Here is a 22,409-nt window from a genome sequence, read left to right on the forward strand (position 1 = left end):
TTATTATGGCTCTGTAGCATCTACACAGGCTTTTTTTTTTTAATTTGGAATCTTTCTACTTATAGATATTCATCAATGAATTCCATCAGTTGATAGCACAATTAATTCTGACAGAACATGTAGGATTATCATCTCCACGTTATAGGTCAGGATACTGAGTCACAAGCAGTTGAGAACTTGCCTATGGTCACATATCAATCAGGACTCTTCAGGTTCAAAGGTTTTGCCCCTTCTCGCTAAACTAAGTTGTCTCTCATAAAGAGGTTTATCTTCTAACATCTCCTACTTACTGGAACATCATTACTTTTCCCTAGAGAATAGTCAACTGACATTTGTCTAGTACTAACACAATTTCACTTTCATAATGGTTATACTTCACTTATTTTTTTAAAGTTCAGTATTCCCAGAAGACCACATTAGATCTCATTAGTCAAAAGAGTATTACTTTACTTTAAGTCTGAAGACTTCCTTGCTAAGCCCAGTGGGTGAAACAGGTGTAACCATTTCCCTGGGTAGACCCCTACCCTAGCAAGTGTCACCTCATCTAATCAGCTTGAGTGGGTCTACACCTCCAAGATATAAAGGCACACACTACAACAGTGGATGAACACCAACTCAGGTTGGCAGCATTTAGGCAGGAAGCAGCTGGTCAAAAACATATGGCCATCAGCCGGTACAGGAAAAAATCTCAGTTGTATAAACCCAGCTCATGAAATCCCTTCAGTCCTTCAGTCAGGTAGATTCCATCCTCTTTCCCTTTGTGTGGGCTTACAATGTCTTTTTATTACGTATTTCCTTCTTCAAAGTTGCTTTTGCTCTTCATTTTATCCATATTGTTTACATATAAAATAAGAAAAAGTATATGAAGTATAATTTGCTTTAATCCTAAACTAGGGTGACTAGAAGCTGGTCAAAATTTAAAGTTTTGGGGGGCATTTGAGTAGGTGGAAAATTATCAACCACTCATAATCCCTTTCAGAAAGGACCTTAGTATTCATGGCGATAATTGAAATACATTCTTGGATCCAACCTCAAAATCAAAGTTTGCATTTCAACTAAAAGTTTAAACATAAATTACAAATATCAGTTACAACTTGACATAACGTATGTCTTAGAAGATTAACTCTAGAAACTGTTGAGACTAAAAGATGTCAACTGATACATTTATCTATTTTCAGAGTTTGGTAGCATACAACGGCTTTCAAAGTATGGTAGGAAGAGGAAGGAAGGGAGAAGAAAGAAAGGGAGGTAAAGGAGAAGGGTGATAGTTATGTATATATATATATATATATTTTAAAGTAGGTGTAAAAGGAAAACCACTTGCCCTAGGGACTTAGAGTGTAATTTGAAAAGGCAAGCAAAGAAGAAGAAAATATAAACTTCTATTTAGGTTCTCCTCTGGAACAGAATCTGAACTTGATAAAAGTGCTCAAGAATGCAAAGAAAAGGAGAATCAGTGTGCAATGAGGTTGGTCAGGAAAACTGTGTGGAAAAACACCTTGGAGGGAGGAATTGAAAGAAGTAAAGAGTTACTGGATGTCAAGGGTACAGAGGATATTTAAAGTTGGGGGAACAGTCACCAGAAAATGTGTAGGTTTGTGGCTTGAGTATGGATGTTTGAGGGAGGGTCAGGGGCCTCTCTGCTTCTCCCTCCCCAGTTGCATGAACTGCAGGAAAACAGATGCAGAGGTCAATTCTGTCTGGAAAACAACCTCCAGCCACCCAAGCTAGAGAATTATCCAGATTTAAGAATAATTGTTGTAATTAACACAGAATTGACAAAGCTGTACAATACTGTGGGATTTGGGGATCTTGGTGGTACAAAATGAGTTACAGTCTATAAGCAAAGAGTTTAAACCCTTTTCTTTGTTATTGGCTCAGTTATACTATTTGAAAATATATATATTGTGTATGGCACTTTTTAAACACATGTAAAATACTTAGCACAGTACCAGGGGATCTATCAATAGAAATAATATTCATTGTCATCATTTTTCTAATGTATAAAGGGAAGGCAAAGTAATAATAATTCCATTTTCTGGATCCCAGAGTCACAGAATTAGAGGTTCTCTGCGACATCTTAGAAGTCAGGCAGCAAATGTTAATGTTACCCCTGCCTGAAGAAGCCCAATGATTACCACTCACTCCTTCTCCCAGTTCCCCTGGCCCCAAAAACATCCTCTGACTTGAGTCTTTCTTCTTAATTCTTGTTAAAGGATACACACCAATCCATCTTTTACATGAAGTGTTTGTCATATTCCTTCCAAGAATTAGAAAACAATCTTTTATGATACATCCCATGGTATTTACCCTAGAAATCTACAATTTCAAAAGACGATCTTAGTTGAAGTAATAACAATTTTGAAAGTATAGAGCAACTGGCTACAAGTAGTACATTTCTAAATGTGGAATCCTATAGAACTTCCTGCTTGAACTTGAAAATTGCTGTTATTTCTAAGCCAAGAAATGTGAGCATTTTCTTACACTGTTTCACATATTTCCATTTAACCTATGATATTTAAGATGCAAACTTCAAGCTCACTAAAATATATTAAAGTATGGTGAATAGATGAATTTTTTTTCTAGGAAACAACATACATATTTGCATATAACAATCATTATGATACTAAGCCCAAAGTAAGATTTTTTTTTTTTAGCAAATCTACAAGGAGTATCAATGTGATTAAGTTATATTTTGTTCCCTCTAATTATGCTACATAAACAAAATTATTCAGGGAAATGGATACTCTTTCATTAAAACAAGTGACTGAATACATTCTTGTGAGTAACTAGTATCAAGATATTAATGGAGAAGATTGGTTCAAGATGGTAGAGCAGAAGGACATGCACTCACTCCACCTTGTGAGAACACTGGAATCACAACTAACTGCTGAACAATCATTGACAGGAAGACACTGGAACTCACCAAAAAAGATACCCCACATCCAAAGACAAAGGAGAAGCTGCAGTGAGATGGTAGGAGGGGCACAATCACAATAAACTCAAATCCCATAACTGCTGGGTGGGTGATTCACAAACTGGAGAACAATTATACCACAGAAGTCTACCCCTTGGAGGGAAGGTTCTGAGCCCCACGTCAGGCTTGCCAACCTGGGGGTCCGGCAGCAGGAGGAGGAATTCCCAGAGAATCAGGCTTTGAGGGGTAGCGGGATTTGATTGCAGGACTTCAACAGGGCTGGGGGAAACAGAGACTCTACTCTTGGAGGGCACACATAAAGTAATGTGCACATCAGGAACCAGGGGAAAGGAGCAGTGACCCCATAGGAGACGGAACCAGACCTACCTGCTAGTTTTGGTGGTTCTCCTGTGGAGGTGGAGGGTGGCTGTGGCTCACCGTGGGGACAAGGACACTGGCAGCAGAATATCTGGGAAGTATTCCTTGGCGTGAGCCCTCCTGGAGTCCACCATTAGCCCCACCAAATATCCTGTAGTCTCCAGTGCTGGGTTGCCTCAGGCCAAACAACCAACAGGGAGGGAACTCAGCCCCACCCATCAGCAGACAAGTGGATTAAAGTTTTACTGAGCTCTGCCCACCAGAGCAACACCCAGCTCTACCCACCACCAGTCTCTCCCATCAGGAAGCATGCACAAGCCTCTTAGATAGCCTCATCCACCAGAGGGCAGACAGCAGAAGGAAGAAGAACTACAGTCCTGCAGCCTGTGGAACAAAAAACACAGGCACAGAAAGATAGACAAAATGAAAAGGCAGAAGACTATGTACCAGATGAAGGAATAAGATAAAACCCAAGAAAAACAACTAAATGAAGTGGAGATAGGCAACCTTCCAGAAAAAGAATTCAGAATAATGATAGTGAAGATGATCCAGGACCTTGGAAAAAGAATGGAGGCAAAGATTGAGAAGATGCAAGAAATGTTTAATAAAGACCTAGACCTAGAATTAAAGAATAAACACCTAGAAGAATTAAAGAACAAACAAAGATAAACAATACAATAACTGAAATGAAAAATATACTAGAAGGACTCAATAGTAGAATAACTGAAGCAGAAGAATGCATAAGTGACCTGGAAGACAGAATTGAGGAATTCACGGCTGTGGAAGAGAATAAAGAAAAAAGAATGAAAAGAAATGGAGACAGCCTAAGAGACTTCTGGGATACTATTAAACGCACCAACATTCACATTATAGGGGTCCCAGAAGGAGAAGAGAGAGAGAAAGGACCTGAGGAAATATTTGAAGAGATTATAGTTGAAAACTTCCCTAACATGGGAAAAGAAATAGCCACCCAAGTCCAGGAAGCACAGAGAGTCCCAGGCAGGACAAACCCAAAGAGAAACATGCCGAGACACATAGTAATCAAATTGACAAAAATTAAAGACAAAGAAAAATTATTAAAAGCAACAAGGGAAAAACAACAAATAACATACAAGGGAACTCCCATAAGATTAACAGCTGATTTCTCAGCAGAAACTCTACAAGCCAGAAGGGAGTGGCACGATATATTTAAAGTGATGAAAGGAAAGAACCTACAACCAAGATTACTCTACTCAGCAAGGATCTCATTCAGATTTGATGGAGAAATCAAAAGCTTTACAGGCAAGCAAAAACTAAGAGAATTCAGCACCACCAAACCAGCTCTACAACAAACGCTAAAGGAACTTCTCTACGTGGGAAACACAAGAGAAGAAAGGGACGTACAAAAACAAACCCAAAACAATTAAGAAAATGGTCACAGGAACATACATATCGATAATTACCTTACATGTGAATGGATTAAATGCTCCAACTAAAACACACAAGCTCTCTGAATGGATACAAAGACAAGAACCATATATACGCTGTCTCCAAGAGACCCACTTCAGACCTAGGGACACATACAGACTGAAAGTGAGGGAATGGAATATTCCATGCAAATGAAAATCGAAAGAAAGCTGGAGTAGCAATACTCATATCAGATTAAATAGACTTTAAAATAAAGAACATTACAAGAGACAAGGAAGGACACTACATAATGATCAAGGGATCAATCCAAGAAGAAGATATAACAATTATAAATATATATGCACCCAACATAGGAACACCTCAATACATAAGGCAAATGCCAACAGCTATAAAAGAGGAAATCGACAGTAAGGCAATAATAGTGGGGGACTTTAACATCTCACTTACACCAATGGACAGATCATCCAGACAGAAAATTAAAAAGGAAACAAAAGCTTTAAATGACACAATAGACCAGATAGATTTAATTGATATTTATAGGACATTCTATCCAAAAACAAAAGATTACACTTTCTTTTCAAGTGCACATGGAACATTCTCTAGGATAGATCACATCTTGGGTCATAAATCAAGCCTCAGTAAATTTAAGAAAATTGAAATCATATCAAGCATATTTTCCGACCACAACACTATGAGATTAGAAATAAATTACAGGGAAAAAATGTAAAAAACACAAACACATGGAGGGTAAACAATACACTACTAAATAACCAAGAGATCACTGAAGAAATCAGAGAGGAAATCAAAAAATACCTGCAGACAAATGACAACGAAAACACGATGATCCAAAACCTATGGGGTGCAGCAAAAGCAGTTCTAAGAGGGAAGTTTATAGCAATACAATCCTACCTCAAGAAACAAAAAAAATCTCAAATAATCTAATCTTAGACCTAAAGGAACTAGAGAAAGAAGAACAAACAAAACCCAAAGTTAGTAGAAGGAAAGAAATCATAAAGATCAGAGCAGAAATAAATAAAATAGAAACAAAGAAAACAATAGCAAAGATCAATAAAACTAAAGGCTTGTTCTTTGAGAAGATAAACAAAATTTATAAACCTTTAGCCAGACTCATCAAGAAAACGAGGGAGAGGACTCAAATCAATAAAATTAGAAATGAAAAGGAAGTTACAACAGACACTGCAGAAATGCAAAGCATCCTAAGACACTACTACAAGCAACTCTATGCCAATAAAATGACAACCTGAAAGAAATGAACAAATTCTTAGAAAGGTATAACCTTCCAAGACTGAACCAGAAAGAAATAGAAAATATGAACAGACCAATCACAAGTAATGCAATTGAAATGCTGATTAAAAATCTTCCAACAAACAAAAGTCCAGGACCAGATGGCTTCAGAGGTGAATTCTATCAAACATTTAGAAAAGAGCTAATACCCATCCTTCTCAAACTCTTCCAAAAAATTGCAGAGGAAGGAATACTCCCAAACTCATTCTACAAGGCCACCATCACCCTGATACCAAAACCAGACAAAGATACTACAAAAAAAGAAAACTACAGACCAATATCATTGATGAACATAGATGCAAAAATCCTCAACAAAATACTAGCAAACAGAATCCAACAGCACATTAAAAGGATCATACACAACGATCAAGTGGGATTTATCCCAGGGATGCAAGGATTCTTCAATATACACAAATCAATCAATGTGATACACCATATTAACAAATTGAAGAATAAAAACCATATGATCATCTCAATAGATGCAGAAAAAGCTTTTGACAAAATTCAACACCTATTTATGACAAAAACTCTCCAGAAAGTGGGCATAGAGGGAACCTACTTCATAATAAATGTCATATACGACAAACCCAGAGCAAACATCATTCTCAATGGTGAAAAACTAAAAGCATTTCCTCTAAGATCAGGAACAAGACAAGGATGACCACTCTCACCACTCTTATTCAACATAGTTTTGGAAGTCCTAGCCACAGCAATCAGAGAAGAAAAAGAAATAAAAGGAATACAAATTGGAAAAGAAGAAGTAAAACCATCACTGTTTGCAGATGACATGATACTATACATAGAGAATCCTAAAGATGCCACCAGAAAACTAATAGAGCTAATCAATCAATTTGGTAAAATTGCAGGATACAAAATTAATGCACAGAAATCACTTGCATTCCTATACACTAACAATGAAAGATCAGAAAGAGAAATTAAGGAAACAATGCCATTCACCGTTGCAACCAAAAGAATAAAATACCTAGGAATAAACCTATCTAAGGAGATAGAAGACCTGTACTCAGAAAACTATAAGACACTGATGAAAGAAATCAAAGATGACTCAAACAGAGGGAGAGATATACCATGTTCTTGGATGGGAAGAATCAATATTGTGAAAATGACTATACGACCCGAAGCACTCTACAGATCAATGTAATCCCTATCAAATTACCAATGGCATTTTTTACAGAACTAGAACGAAAAATCTTAAAATTTGTATGGAGACACAAAAGACCCCGAATAGCCAAAGCAATCTTGAGGGAAATAAACAGAGCTGGAGGAATCAGACTCCCTGACTTCAAACTATACTACAAAGCTACAGTAATCAAGACAATATGGTACTGGCACAAAAACAGACATATAGATCAATGGAACAGGATAGAAAGCCCAGAGATAAACCCACACACCTATGGTCAACTAATCTATGACAAAGGATGCAAGGATATACAATGGAGAAAAGATAGTCTCTTCAATAAGTGGTGCTGGGAATACTGGACAGCTACATGTAAAAGAATGTAATTAGAACACTCCCTAACACCACACACAAAAATACTCAAAATGGATTAAAGACCTAAATGTAAGACTGGACACTATAAAACTCTTAGAGGAAAATATAGGAAGAACACTCTTTGACATAAATCACAGCAAGATCTTTTTTGACCTACCTCCTAGAGTAATGGAAATAAAAACAAAAATAAACAAATGGGACCTAATGAAACTTAAAAACTTTTACACAGCGAAGGAAACTATAACCAAGACAAAAAGAAAACCCTCAGAATGGGAGAAAATATTTTCAAATGAAGCAACTGACAAAGGATTAATCTCCAAAATATACAAGCAGCTCATGCAGCTCAATATCAAAAAACAAGCAACCCAATCCAAAAATGGGCAGAAGACCTAAATAGAGATTTCTCCAAAGAAGATATACAGATTGCCAACAAACACATGAAAGGATGCTCAACATCACTAATCATTAGAGAAATGCAAATCAAAACTACAATGAGGTATCACCTCACACCAGTCAGAAAAGCCATCATCAAAAAATCTACAAACAATAAATGCTGGAGAGGGTGTAGAGAAAAGGGAACCCTCTTGCACTGTTGGTGGGAATGTAAATTGATACAGCCACTATGGAGAACAGTATGGAGATTCCCTAAAAAACTAAAAATAGAACTACCATACAACCCAGCAATCCCACGACTGAGCATATACCCTGAGAAAACCATAATTCAAAAAGAGTCATGTAACACAATATTCATTGCAGCTCTATTTACAATAGCCAGGACATGGAAGCAACCTAAGTGTCCATCAACAGATGAATGGATAAAGAAGGTGTAGCACATATATGCAATGGAATATTACTCAGCCATAAAAAAAATGAAATTGAGTTATTTGTAGTGAGTTGGATGGACCTAGAGACTGTCATACAGAGTGAAGTAAGTCAGAAAGAGAAAAACAAATACCATATGCTAACACATATATATGGAATCTAAAAAAAAAAAAAATGGTGGTGAAGAACCTAGGGGCAAGACAGGAATAAAGACACAGACATAGAGAATGGACTTGAGGACACGGGGAGGGGGAAGGGTAAGCTGGGAAGAACTGAGAGAGTGGCATGGACATATATGCACTACCAAATGTAAAATAGATAGCTAGTGGGAAGCAGCCACATAGCACAGGGAGATCAGCTGGGTGCTTTGTGTCCACCTAGAGGGGTGGGATAGGGAGGGTGGGATGGAGACACAAGAGAGAGGAGATATGGGGATATATGTATATATATAGCTGATTCACTTTGTTATACAGCAGAAACTAACACACCATTGTAAAGCAATTATACTCCAATAAAGATGTTAAAAAAAAAAAAGAAGTAAATAGCATCACACTAAAATAGAAAAAATAAAAGACACATGCACCCAATGTTCATTGCAGCACTATTTACAATAGCCAGGTCATGGAAGCAACCTAAATGCCCATCAACAGATGAATGGGTAAAGAAGATATGGTACACATATACAATGGAATATTACTCAGCCATAAAAAGGAACGAAATTGAGTCATTTGTAGAGATGTGGATGGACCTAGAGACTGTCATACAGAGGGAAGTAAGGCAGAAAGAAAAAAACAAATATTGTATATTAATGCATATATGTGGAATCTATAAAAATGGTACAGATGAATCGTTTTGCAAGGCAGAAATAGAGACACAGATGTAGAGAACAAACATATGGACACCAAGGGGGGAAAGCATGGTACGGGGGTGGTGGGGGGATGAACTGGGATACTGGGATTGACATATATACACTAATATGTATAAAATAGATAACTAATAAGAACCTGCTCTATAAAAAAAATAAAATAAAATTCAAAAAATTAAAGGTATTAATGGAAAGAAGTAAAGCTTAAGGAGTTTTCACTGAGTACTGGTTACCCATATGAAAATTAAGTCTTCATTAAGATAGTCCTTACTGAAAACAATGGAAAATTTAAAATGCGTCATATACTGTCAAATATCGTATATAAGGGGTGCTTATATTCAGCACTCCTTTCCTTGTCAAATTCTGCCACTTGTCATGATTCTAAATCTCCTTTGGAAAAGGCAATAATTAGACATAAAATACCATTTGTTGATTGTCACACATATGCCATAAAAAATGACCTTATATGTGGTAATCACACAAGATTATGCAAAATGTAATGAAACAACTTGTCATGCTTAGCATTTTTCTTGCCACCCAGCACAGATCTATACTTTAGAATTTTAGAAGCAGCTTAAGTAAGAGAGAGCCTGAATCACCAAGACATTCTTTCCACTGACTGCCCCAAGAATCATTCCCATGAGCATAGTCCCAGCTTAGAAGGGATTTAGTGAGTATTTTCAAAATTATGACAGTAGCGAATATTGGCATGGTGCTAGGCCCTATGTATCAGCCCCCATACTAGCATTTCCACGTTAATACACTTCTTGCCCATGGCTGGATGAGGAAAAAGACCCATCCATGAGTAAGAAGAGTCAGATAGCTCTTTTCAAATCCCCCTTTTGTCAAATGACTGTAGTATGACCTTGGGCAAGTTATTTAACCTCTTTTTGTCACACTTTCCTCATCTGGAAAATGGGGTATTTCATGGGACTGTTATGACCATTAAAGTAATTAATGTATGTAAAGTGTTGTAAAAGCGTCTGGTGCATTGAATGTGCAGTTTAAGTGTGATATAAGCCATTATCACTTAATTATATAATTACAGTAATATTACATTATTATATAATATATAACATTATACAATATTGATACAAACTATGCTTATTATTATCCAAAATGTGAGCTCGGTATCCTGAAGGTGCACATACCCTAGTAGGCACCTGCAGCATTACCCTAGGACAATTTCAGAAAAAACCCACAATACCTGGTGGAATTGAACCATGAGGTATGCGGCTCCCTGGGGACTGTAGCATCCAAAACAAAAACACTCATTTTGTGCACTGCAGTAAGCTCTGGGTAGGTACATCTTGTCCCAAACATCAAGTGCCAGCACATCAGGAAGACAGTCTTTCTCCAAGGGAAGCAATTTGGAGTCTGTTGAAACTAGAACACTTTTGCAGTGTTCCAAAGTCCCCACTTAAACCATAAGAACTCCTTTTCCTTGTAAGCCCATCAGTACTTTATGTAATGCCTATGGAGATTCAGTTCATAGCTATTTTGGCTTCTGCTGAGAGGCTATCAAGAGAGAACACCATCCAGCAAATTCTGTACCCTCACTCCTTCTTCAAGGGACGCAGCATTTAGTTGTTCAAGACCTGTAACTTTGTTCTAAAAACTGACAAGGGTCCCTCCTTCAAACTCCTCTTAGAGACCCTTAGAATCAGTGACTGGTCTCAGAGATAGGGCACAAATTCAGGAAGTCTAGGATGTACTGGCCAGGCTAGATCATCCAGCTACGTGGTTTTTACAGGAATTCAAGGAGGAAGTAGTTGTTACTGCCTGTGTGGGTCAGCAAAGGCTGTAGCCCATGGGAAGCTTTTGGATAGAACTTTCCAGGAAGCGAAACAGGGGCGGAGTATTCCAGGCACCGGGGAAAATGGAATCTACATTGAGATTTTGACGTTGCATGACATATTTCTGTGATCTGAATCTAAGCAAGCGGAAGGAGTTTACCCGCTGAGAAAACCACAGGGTACCTGGGGGCCACACTCCTTTCTGCTCTCATCCCTAGATTTTGCCACCTGGTTGAGCTATTCCTGTCAGTAACATCAGTCCTTTCTTATCGTACCTTTTCTCAGAAATCTTTCTGTATTTCTTGATTTGTGTAAATGTCAGACTAACTTAATTACCTTTCAGACCAAAATAGGGGGCTTACTTACCTGCAGATACATAGTATCATAGTTTTAGAATTTTCTCAGAGATGCTAAGCCTAGGAAAACCCACAGAGCTTTCTAGTTACTCCGTTCAGGGAACAAGCCAGGTACGCTGACCCCTGCCTCGTGGTTAGTTGAGGCTTTTGGGGGAGACAGTAGCCATCTGCCGCTCTCAGAAACAGTCTGATGGTCCCTCAAAACCATCCGGGAAGGATGCCCTTCTTGTAGTAAGTTGGCCCTACCGCTGCCAGAGAAGATGGCGCTGAGGCAGGAGGAGAGAGGCGTCCAAAGCAAATCCTGCAGACACACTACCCTGCATGTCCTGTGATGCTTGTCTTTCACCTTGGGAAGGAAATGACAGCAAAAGGCCGTGCCCCTCTCCTGCCTGGAGAAACGGATTCTAGGGGGAAGGAGACCATAGCACCCTTTGCCCATAGGAGAAACCTGTAATATGAAGTGTGTAAACGTGGAAGGTAAGACTGCCTGCTAGCGACCGCCAGCTTCACCACATATGACCACTGTGACATCGGACAAATTAATTAACCTCTCTGTGCCCTAGGTTTTTGACCCATAAAATGGTGATGGATACTAGTAGTTGGCCTACTTTCTTAACTATAAAATAGGGATACTGCGTGATGACGATGAAATGATGTAAAGCACTTGGCGTACTAACCAAAATGCCTGCTAAGTAGTAAGCACTCACTAAGATTGTTCCAGGAATAATGAGCAAGTGTAGGGGGGGCAGGGATTAAGCAAAACTGCGGGTAGGCGTTGATGATTACTTAAAATAACCACATGGAGTTATTTTAAAGGCAGAGATTCTCCAGATGTTGTGAGTTGAGTCACCAAAAAGCAGAAAAGGCCTCAGAAGCTTGACCGTTACCTCCAAAAGAGGAACAATCAATTTTTGAAAACTTGGCTTAAAAAATACCCTTGGCTTGTGTATGATGAGATACTAGATCTTATGTTCTGTGGCCTGTGTCGTAAACACAGAGTGAAGTCGAAGGGAAATCAAGTGAGGTTTTTTTTTTATGGCACCGACAACTTCCGGACTGAATTTCTCAACGTGCACCATCTCAGCGAGGCTCACGCCAAGCCTTCCCTCATGGAAGCGACAAGTGGTTCCCCAGGGAGCAGAATCACCACGGAGCTGATGGTGAGGACCACGAGCAAGGTCACCCTCGGGAGGGTGGAGAACTTGTTCCCATCCTGCCACGCCATTGCCAAGACCAGACGTCCCCTCAACGATTTTATCTGGATGTGCTCGTTGGATGATATGAAGGGTGATGATATTGGCCAGGTATTCAGAACGAACAAATCGGCCAGAATATTTACATAGTATATTGCTGAAGCAGAACGGAGAACTCTAAGAGAGAAATTAGAAAAAAGTAAGTTTTTCTCCGTCCTCAGTGTTGGGATCACAGACAGTTCAATCGAGGAAGCTGACCTTGTGTACGAGCAGTGCGCGTGCGCAGGGAAAGTACACTGCCAAATCGCTGGGGTACAGACGGGGGAAAAGAAGGGACCTCTGGCAATAAAACATGCCACTGAGAAAACTCTAGAGAGAAATCTTCAACTTCGACTGTCGAACCAAGACTGGGCAAAGAAACTGGTTGGTTTCGCAAGTGATGGTGCCCCCGGCTCAGAGCGAGAAGACGGCAGTGGGGTGGCCCTGCTTTTAAGAGAAATCCAGCCACGTGCGCTGACTGTGTGTTGCTCTGCGCATCAGCTCGCGGTATCTTACAAAGCGGCGTTCCAGAGCGTTCCCCTGTACAATGATGTCAGAGACCTTCTCCGCAGCACTTACCACTTCTATCACAATTCTCCTGTTCATAAGAGTACTCTGGTAATTTCAAAGGCCTTCACCTTCGACCTGTGATGCCTTCTCAAGTAGGAGGCTGGAGGTGGCTTCAAGGATTACAGGCCTCCCTCCAGAACCTTCTCAAAGGATATCAGTTGTCCAGCAGCTGCATTCGGTACGTAATTTTGAAATACTGTACTATTTTAGTTTTTTCAGAATAAAAAGAATACTTTTACTGAGCCATTTGAAATAATAATTTTGAGAAAGATAAACCACTGTTTTTTCCTAGCCCATGTTACAGACAAGGGAAGGCAGAAGTGACACCAATCATCAGAAAGCCAAAGACCTTCTAGAGTCCCTCCTGCAGGCAGACATTGTTAAATTTGTCCACTTCTTGCTGGATGTCATTAATGTCCTCAGCATTCTGTCCCATGTCAATCAGAACAGAAACTCTTCAATTGCTGATATATTTGCCACCCTAGATCAACACTGGAAATGCTCAGAATATATCAGACATGGTGAGGAGTCCGGGATGATCTGAGAGTCTATCCAACCAGACAGATGGACTTGGGAAACCATTTTCTAGGTGTTTTTGCACGTAATTGTCCACTTGGGGGATTTTTTTTTCCCTCCCCAGACCAGGGCCAAAAGAACGCCTGGTAGATTCAGTCACACACTTTCAGGGTAACTGCCTCCTCGGAGGAAAGCGAAACATTTCTGACGTGAGAAACTTGGTTTTAACACATCTTATCAAGAGGCTGAGAGGCTGTTTCAGAGATGTCAACCAAGATGTGGTGAAGGCAGCCACGACTGGGAGCTTTAAACTGTGGCCAGCGAAGATAAATCAAGGTAACGTATGAACTCGGGCTCTGACTCTGTTGTTCTTTGATTGTCTGTACACATGTCTTTAAGATATGTGACTTTTTGTTTGGCGTATTGATTGCAGAATTTGGAGAAAAAGAGGTGTCCATCCTGATAGCACATCATGAACCAGTATTGGAAGATGCCAAGGTGAAAATTGAAGAAGTAGACACAGAATGGACCATGTTGAAATTAGAGATTTATGCTAGGTGAGCATAAGTAACCTAGCTGATATTTATAAATATTGGAGTAAAACTTAGGAGTCTCAATCTTTTACATTTTTCCTCCTAGATTTCAGAACATCCACAAACTGACCTGGGATTTTGTGAATTCTGTTTATTTACACAAGTATCCAAACATCCTGACACTCGTGGACCTAGTGCTGAGCCTCCTTGCAAGTTCAGCTGAAGCAGAACGTGGCTTTAGTCAGATGACGGGCACTAAGTCACAAATGCATGCCAAGGTCAAGGCTGATAGCATGACAGATCTCCTGATAATTCAGTTGAATTCTCCAGACATTTATAACTTTGACCCTAGGAAAGCCATTCATTTATGGAATACAAGAACACCATCTTCAACTGGTGACACAAGACCTATCTCGGATTGTTCATCAAACTCAGAAAGGCTTGATGAAAGTGATTAGTAATGTGACAAATGTTGACCTCATCACTGATCATAGCAAAAAGAACTATTTTCAAAAACCTGAAAGTTAAAAGTAAAAGTCACCAGTCTTCATATCAAACACAAAAGGCATTTGGCATTATCCAGACCTACAGAGCAAAAATCCAAAGATTGGTTTTCCTCTGACTTTCTAATTCTAGTTCTATATTCACACATTCTTTCACATTCTTTTGGTGAAGTATATACTTCTAAGCAATGGTATTATTTTGATGTCATCTTTCTGAGAGTTACTGCTAAGGGTAACTAGACTATAATTATGATCTGAGTTCCTTTAGGCCTGGCTTACAATTAACTGTTTTTCCTGGATAATTCTAAATGACAGTCGCATTAGGTAACTAACTTAGGGCCAAATGGAAAGAGAATTGTTTTTGATCTGTAAACAAAATTTGTAAGCTTATCTGTTTCTGCTACTGCATTATATGTGAAGGCCATATTATTATATGCCTTGGTCATTTAAGTAACAAGGCCAGATATCAAAATAGTTTTCACATTTCACACTAGAGTTCCCAGATAAACAATTCCTATGTGAACTGAAAGTATTTTCTTACACTTTGCTTGCACCGTAGCTATTAGAGACAGTGGAAATATTTTACATATCTACCAGAATTTTTAAATACTTTGAGCCTCTTCATGGTTTCAATTGAGTTTATTTGTGGTTTCATCTTGAGAAACATGAATGGTTAATTTCTAACTTGTCTGTAAACCAATATAGTATCATGTAAAGATCATTTTACCAAAAGTTCCACTACCTGAGAAAGTTATTCTCATCTCTATAAAATTGGATACTCAGGTTTGATCAAAAAGGATAGAGAATTTATTTCTGAACAACCTGCTGGATGGCCAGTCTTATCAAAGAAAGAAAGATTCTGCTCTTGCTACCCAGAAAATTGCCTTCCAGATCTGAACCTTGTGCATGTTATTTGAACCACTGAAATTTTAAAAGGATTACTACATTTTCCTAAAGGTTAGAGGAAATGATAAAGTTCATGTTGGACTTTAGAAATGCTAAAAACTTAGATATAGGAAGAAAAATTTGAGATTCTACATCTACGTTTCATTCTTTTTATTCCTAAACAAAGAAGAATAGCTATATACTCTGGACCTGAAAGAGACCTGAAAACATGTAGGAGTGTAGGAGTGTCTCCTGGTTCTACAAGGTACTGACACTATGGGAGTTAAACATTTTTTAAGCAAATACATTTATTTTGCTTCCCTATTTCTTTTTTAATGCATGTGCATGCAATTTGAAATGAGCAACAGACTAAACAAACATCTCAAGGTAAAGTAGTTTAGTGTTTAAGAGCAAATGGCTTTAAAAGGTTAGTTATCTTTTATAAAATATATCACAGTGTTTGAGCCAATTAGATGACTAAATTAGCACTTCCAATCTAGTAATTTAATAATTCAAATATCCCGACATTTACCAAAACAAATATATTCTGATCTAAAAAAGCAAAGAGAGGCTGCGATAGTGAGAGGCCCGCGCACCGCGATGAAGAGTGGCCCCCGCTTGCCACAACTAGAGAAAGCCCTCGCACAGAGGCGAGGACCCAACACAGCCAAGAATGAATAAATAAATAAATAAATAAATAAGCAAAATGAGGATAAATGTGTTACCTTGATCACAGTGGTGATGTGCATGCGTTTGAAACACTTTTATCCCATATTTACCAAAACATTTTACTCTAGTGCCCTGCTGAAAAATAGGAGCCCTTGCAGTAGTTTGTAAAATTCAACCTATTCTGAGTACAAGGTCAAAGAAGACTCCAAACTAAAATATAAAGCCTCAGTATCTTACTCAGTCTGAACAATTTACTACTCACCGAAAAAGACGTGCTGACTTAGCTGAGAAACAACCATGGGAGGAAATCAGGAAATTGATTATTATTTTTATGTTTCCAAAGTGTCTTCTGTTTCTCTAAAGGCTAAAGTTTTAAAGAGAATGAATAAAGTGATTATACAAATATCCATTATTTGTTCTATTTTAGTGAAAGAAACAAATCACATAATAAAACGGAAAGATATTTCTCATTGTATTTTAGGCATAATAGGAAACAAAGCATTTGCTGACATTCTGCTGGATTTGGTAACCCTGAACCTTGGAACAAACAACTTTCCTAGTAGTTGGATGAACCTCACTCAACCTGAAGTAAGCTTCTATTTTGTTTGGGTTTCAAGCTTTGAGAATTCTTCTTCTTTAATCAATAAGAGTTTTCAAATAACCAGTACCTGCGCAGTATCCAACATTTAGTAGCAGCCTATAAACCTGGATGAACAAATGAATGAACTTCAAGTTAAGACACGTAGTATGTTCATGCTCAGTATTTGAAAATGAGTGACGATGCTGACAGTCAATGAAACATTACAGAGACCATGAGGCTCAGCCAGTGAGTTTGTATTTATTACTACCAGACGGAGTGATCCTAACTAGTAATAGTAGATGATTCTGGCAGTGCTTGCATTTCCTTGTATTCTGTTCCTTAAGAAAACAAAGTGGTTAAAGAGTATTTCCCTACAAGCTGTAGAGCCCTCCCACACTCGTAATTATCATCTTTATTCCTTCTCTGTTGAAAAGGTACAAAGTGTACTATAGTCACAAGTGTTAATTCCTTGTGTAACAGTAAGCAAAAACCACAAATGTCAAGGAAGCAAAAAATCAAAAACACTCTCTAAGTTCTGTCTGGTGTGGATTGCTTGGTAGAACCTGAGGGAACAAAAGTGAGAACTGACCCTATTGGCCAAGCTAAAATCTTACTTCCTTCATCGGAATCTCTTACTAAGAAACACGAGCAGGTAGAGTGTCACAAGAGAGTCATACAAACATTCCAATGGCATTTCCTGTTTTCTTCTAGTTGCAGGAGTTAACATCTTTATTGGTAACAAACTCGGAGTTCGTGGACTGGCGGAAATTCTTGTTAGTAGTCGCGCTGCCTTGGCCCATTCCTCTGGAGGAGGAGCTCTTGGAGACCCTGCAGAGGTTCCAGGCTGTGGATGAGGAGCACCTGGGCACAGTCACTTTCGAGCAGTATATGCAGGTCACTACCAGCCCCTGGTGGCACTGATCCTTCCAGAGTACTTCTGACCTAAGAAGCTCCCTGATCTCCCAACACCAGGTCTCATGGCCCATGTCTAGGCACCTAGAGGCAGTACAGCACTGTCCAAGTCCCAGGTAGAAGTCTGGCTCCCACCCCCAGGGGAGGGTCTGAAAAAGTCAGAACTGCTTGGAGAGCTAAGCATTCTGAAAGAAATCACAGGAAACATAATTGTCCTCCTACCAAGTGGTTCTTAACCTTGGCTGTACATTAGAATCGCCTGCAGAGCTTTTAATCAGCCCAATGCCCGATACCAAATACTCCGGGAGTAGCAACAGCAGTTACAATGAACACAGCGAAAGGGGCAGGGTTTTTTTTTTTTTCTTTTGGTCACAAGCGTGGTGAATGATGAGGTGGTTTTTGACAAGCTGAGTTTGAAATGTCTGTGGGAAATGCAGACAGAAATGTCCCATCTGATACGGCAGATGCAGAAGCTAGTCACCATCACGTAGGCAGTTGTTGGAGTTATGAATGGACCAGATCACCCGAGGCAAGTGTGTAAAGTGATGGATAATCCAGGAACATGGTACCTGGCCATTGGACTTGTAGATAGGATGTAACTATTGACCTTCACCAGAGCAATTTTGGGAGAGTACAGAGTCTAGATTGCAGAGGAGTGATGGAATAAATAGGTCTTTAGGAAGTGAAGATAAGACAGTCAATTCATCTTTGAGAAGCTTGAGTAAGAAGGGAGGAAGAATGAAATGCCATAACTAAGAAGGGCCTGAATGACTTATTTTGTGTCTACTAATCGAATTCGTCCTAATGTTCACCACTTCACATTGCTGGTAGACACGAAAGGTGGAAATGTTTATAAGGTGCTGATTTTGAAACAAGGTGATAATCTCTAGGTGCCTGTAGCTCATGTATATTTCACCATTGAAAGATCACATCTCTTCCTGCTTCTCTTTTCTTCCTTGATTAATGGAAGACGTGCTCATAGACAGCCCTGACGTTCCCACGCTCAGACAATTGAGCCAGAGGAAATAGCACTTCCACATCGAAGAGGTTCTTCAAGCCTGATCAAGAAAGGCGCATAGCTGATTGGGCTCTAATTTACATACTTCCCAAGTAGAGCACTTTGTGAATTCTTTCACTGTCCTGGGCCTGGGCTTACAACTTATAGAGATGTTTTGTGTAAAAACATAAACAGCAGGGCAAAACTTACTCTATTTTCTTGTTGGCTTAAGATTTTAAAAAGTGGGCGCTCGTGAATGTACCAACCTTCACTCTTTACAGTACGTGCCAATGAACACAGGTTATCAATTTAAACATCTTTTTGCACAAACGTGAGATGAACTTAGATGTTGGTAATTTGTACCACAGTGCTGAGCAAAACCAGAAAGCTCCCTCACCAAAAGTGTGAATTTCTTAGAGAAAGTTGACTGCTGCATGAAACAGAAACTCAGAAATACTTATCAGAACACCGCCTGGGTTTTGGGAGCAGTTGATTTCTGAGCTCTGCCCTCTCAGCTTACCCACCCAACGCCCACTCCTCAGGACAAGGAGGCCATTTGGAGAGGCCCGCTTGACCTCCCCACATGACTCACAGATCTCCAGCGCTCGCCACATCACACACACAGAGTGCTTTCATGGGACTATCAAAACAGCTTCTAGGGCAAAGTTTTATGATTTGTTGAAAATGCCACCTTCGAATACAGTAGTCAAATAGTACGACTACATTGCTGAAATGAAGTTCTCTGGGGAATAAATAAGTAAATAAGCTCCCTACTCTGCTTTTTATTTTGTCTTTTTTCTTTTCTTTTAACTAACTGCAAGTTCACCATAACCGCCACGTAAGAGTGTGCTGATTTCCCCAGCTTCTAAAACGGAATAAGATACAGCGTTTGTGAAGCTGCTGGGGTTGCATACCTGGGCTAAGCCACGTGAGCATAAAAGTGCACCTGCCTTTGCTCCAGCCCTATTGCAGCCGTCACACTCTTGCCTCTGTCACGTGTGGATGTTTAGTCACACTCATGCAGAATGGTGAACTCTCTCGACTCATCTTCTGTCAGTGAGAATGCAGGTTACCATAGGCTTAATGAGTCAGATGTTCTAGGATCCAAACAGCGCAGCACTTGTTCTCTAAGGAAAAGTAAACTAACCTAAAATTCTTTGACCATGTTTTAGCAAGAGAGTACAAAGGACATTTCCACATTTCAAGGATAAATCACCTGATTCTCCAGTGGGGCAAGATGTGGTTGACTGAACCTTGCTTGATCAATTTAAACCCAACCCTACGTTCACGTTTAACATTTTGCACTGCTAACGTTTTCATGGATGACTTTTAAAAAAATATAAGTTGTTCTCTGATTAGGTTCTTTCTTCTTTCTCATGTGACCCTCTTGTATGTGAAACACTTTGAAACAGTTTCCTAATCTTTAAAATATCATCTATTTTTAAAAAATTAACATGACTGAATTCTTGGCTTTAAGAATAAGGGAAAATTCCTGTGGGTTGAAACAACTGGATATGGAATTGATGGTTGAGAAATCAGGGATGAGTAGGAATCCTTCTTTTAATATTTCCTCTTTATCACTGGTTTTCAGCAATTTGATTATTGGGTACCTCGGTGTGCTTTTCTTCATATTTCTTTTGCTTGTGTTTCACTGAGCTTCTTGCACCTGTGGGTTTGCAGTTTTTGTCAAATTTGGAAAATTGTCAGAAATTTTTTTCCAAATATTTTTTCTGTACTCCTCTCCCCCATTCTCAAAATCCAGTCACATGTTTGTCCGACAGGTTGCTGATCCTGGATTCTCTTTTCTTTCCAATTTTTTTTCTCTCTGACTTTATTTTGTATTCATTTCTACTTCTCCATCTTCTAGTTCACTGATCGTTTCCTTTGCAGAGTCAAATCTATTATTAATACAATCCAGTGTATTTTTATTTGAAATATGTTTTTTATCTCTTTAAGTTGGGTCTTTTTTATATCCTTCATTTCTCTCTTCATTATATGCATTTTTCTCTGTCTCCTTGAATAAATGAAATATATTTAGAACAGCTAATTGAACATCCTTGTCTGTTCATTCTATCATCTGTGTATTTCAGTGTTTGTTTCTATTGATTGATGTTTCTTCTGACTATGGGTTATATTTTCTGGCTTTTTTGCATGCCTTTGTATAGGATACCAGATGTTATAAATTTTATATTGGTGGGTGTCCAATCTTATATACCTTTAAATATTGTCGGGCATGCAGTAATGTTATTTGCAATCAGTTTTATACTTTCAAGGTTACATTAAGATTGATAAGGGTGGGTCCAGAGCAAACTTTAGTTTAGGGCTAATCTAGCCCCACTACTAAGGCAATATCCTCCTGGTGGTGCTACCCAATGCCTTGTGTATCAGGAGGTCCTTCCACTCTGCAGGGTGGTAACATTTTCCCTGGTGGTAACATAGTCCCAGCCCTGTGTGAGTCTCAGGAACAGTTCAGCTTACTCCTTTCCTGTGGTCCTTTCTCCAGCTTCTGGCATTTTCCACACATACATCCAGAGGTTGGCTTTCAGTCAAGACTTGAGGAGATCTTTCTACAGATCTCTAGGGCTCACCCTCTCTTTCAGTGCATCTCTAGTGTTTTGCCCTGAAAATTCTGGCCATCGTGGCCTCCCCCAACTCCAAATCTATCTTCTCAACCCAGCAAGACATGCCAGCTCTATTTGGATGCCTCTCCTGACACTGTGGCCTGAACAATAGTTGGGCTGCCCATTGCTCTCCTTATTTCAGGAATTTCTGTCCTGTGTTGCCTGTTGTCTAATGTCTGAAAAAATTATGTTACATATATATATATATTGGTCATTTTTTTTATTGTTTAAGGCAGGAGGGTAATTCTGAGCTTTGTCGCTCCATCATGGCCTGAAGCATAAATCTTACCTACATTCCTCATCTCTCTATTCTCCATGCAGTGGTACTTATGGTCCACAGATTGGCCACTGGGCAAGGACTCTTCCTGGTCAGTGCAAAGTACTTACATTCAAAGCCTGAGCCCGTGCTGGACCTTAGCTTCTTCTGTGTCTTCTCCTTCACAGGCTTCTGCATGGCCAGCACTCCTCTGTTCTAAATGAAAAGAAAACCCGGTCCTCACCTCTGGGGGTTGCATCCCCTTACAAGCTACCTAGTGTCACTCCAGCCTTCTCTCAAAACACGGGTGATTCTTTGAAGGAAAGAAGGCACAAGCATAGGCCAGAGTCAGGTTAGGCTGGCCAATGGTTCTTGGAAGTAGGCAGTGCCAAGGGTAGATTGTCACTCTGGAAGATGGTAAGGGAGAAAGACCTAGGAACAAGATTCTTATGTATATGAAGTGCTTGCCATGTATAAAAGTTAAGTTTGGCAAGACACATTCTTCAAACCCAAGGAATTAATACCTGATGTTCAATAACAGACATGAATGAAAACACCCAAAGGAATGAACTGAATGCCAAATATCTGGTATAAACAAGTCAAATTGGGGTTTCGAGGAGAGATCAAAGAGGACTTCCCTGAGGAGGTGTGATCTAAGCTGGGTCTGGAAAGATGAGTAGGTTTACATTGGTGAACAAGTAGTCACCTCAAGTAGGAATAACAATGTGAGCAAAAGAGCAAGAGTAGGAAATTGTTCTAAGCAGAGAATGACATGACAA

At 39.4% G+C, this 22,409-nt stretch overlaps 1 protein-coding gene across 2 annotated transcripts in view; it reads left to right on the forward strand.

Moving 5' to 3' along the window:
• The window catches only part of SPEF2 (sperm flagellar 2), a 185,125-nt gene that overhangs the window by 126,186 nt on the left and 36,530 nt on the right, over positions 1 to 22,409 (forward strand). For both annotated transcript variants that reach the window (XM_082382147.1, XM_082382148.1), the window contains exons 30-31: positions 16,746 to 16,852; positions 17,556 to 17,738. In XM_082382147.1, the coding sequence (XP_082238273.1) occupies positions 16,746 to 16,852; positions 17,556 to 17,738 (290 nt within the window). The remainder of the gene's footprint in view (positions 1 to 16,745; positions 16,853 to 17,555; positions 17,739 to 22,409) is intronic.

The sequence above is a fragment of the Balaenoptera borealis genome, assembly GCF_965194805.1.
Source record: "Balaenoptera borealis genome assembly, chromosome: 2".
Taxonomy (NCBI): domain Eukaryota; kingdom Metazoa; phylum Chordata; class Mammalia; order Artiodactyla; family Balaenopteridae; genus Balaenoptera; species Balaenoptera borealis.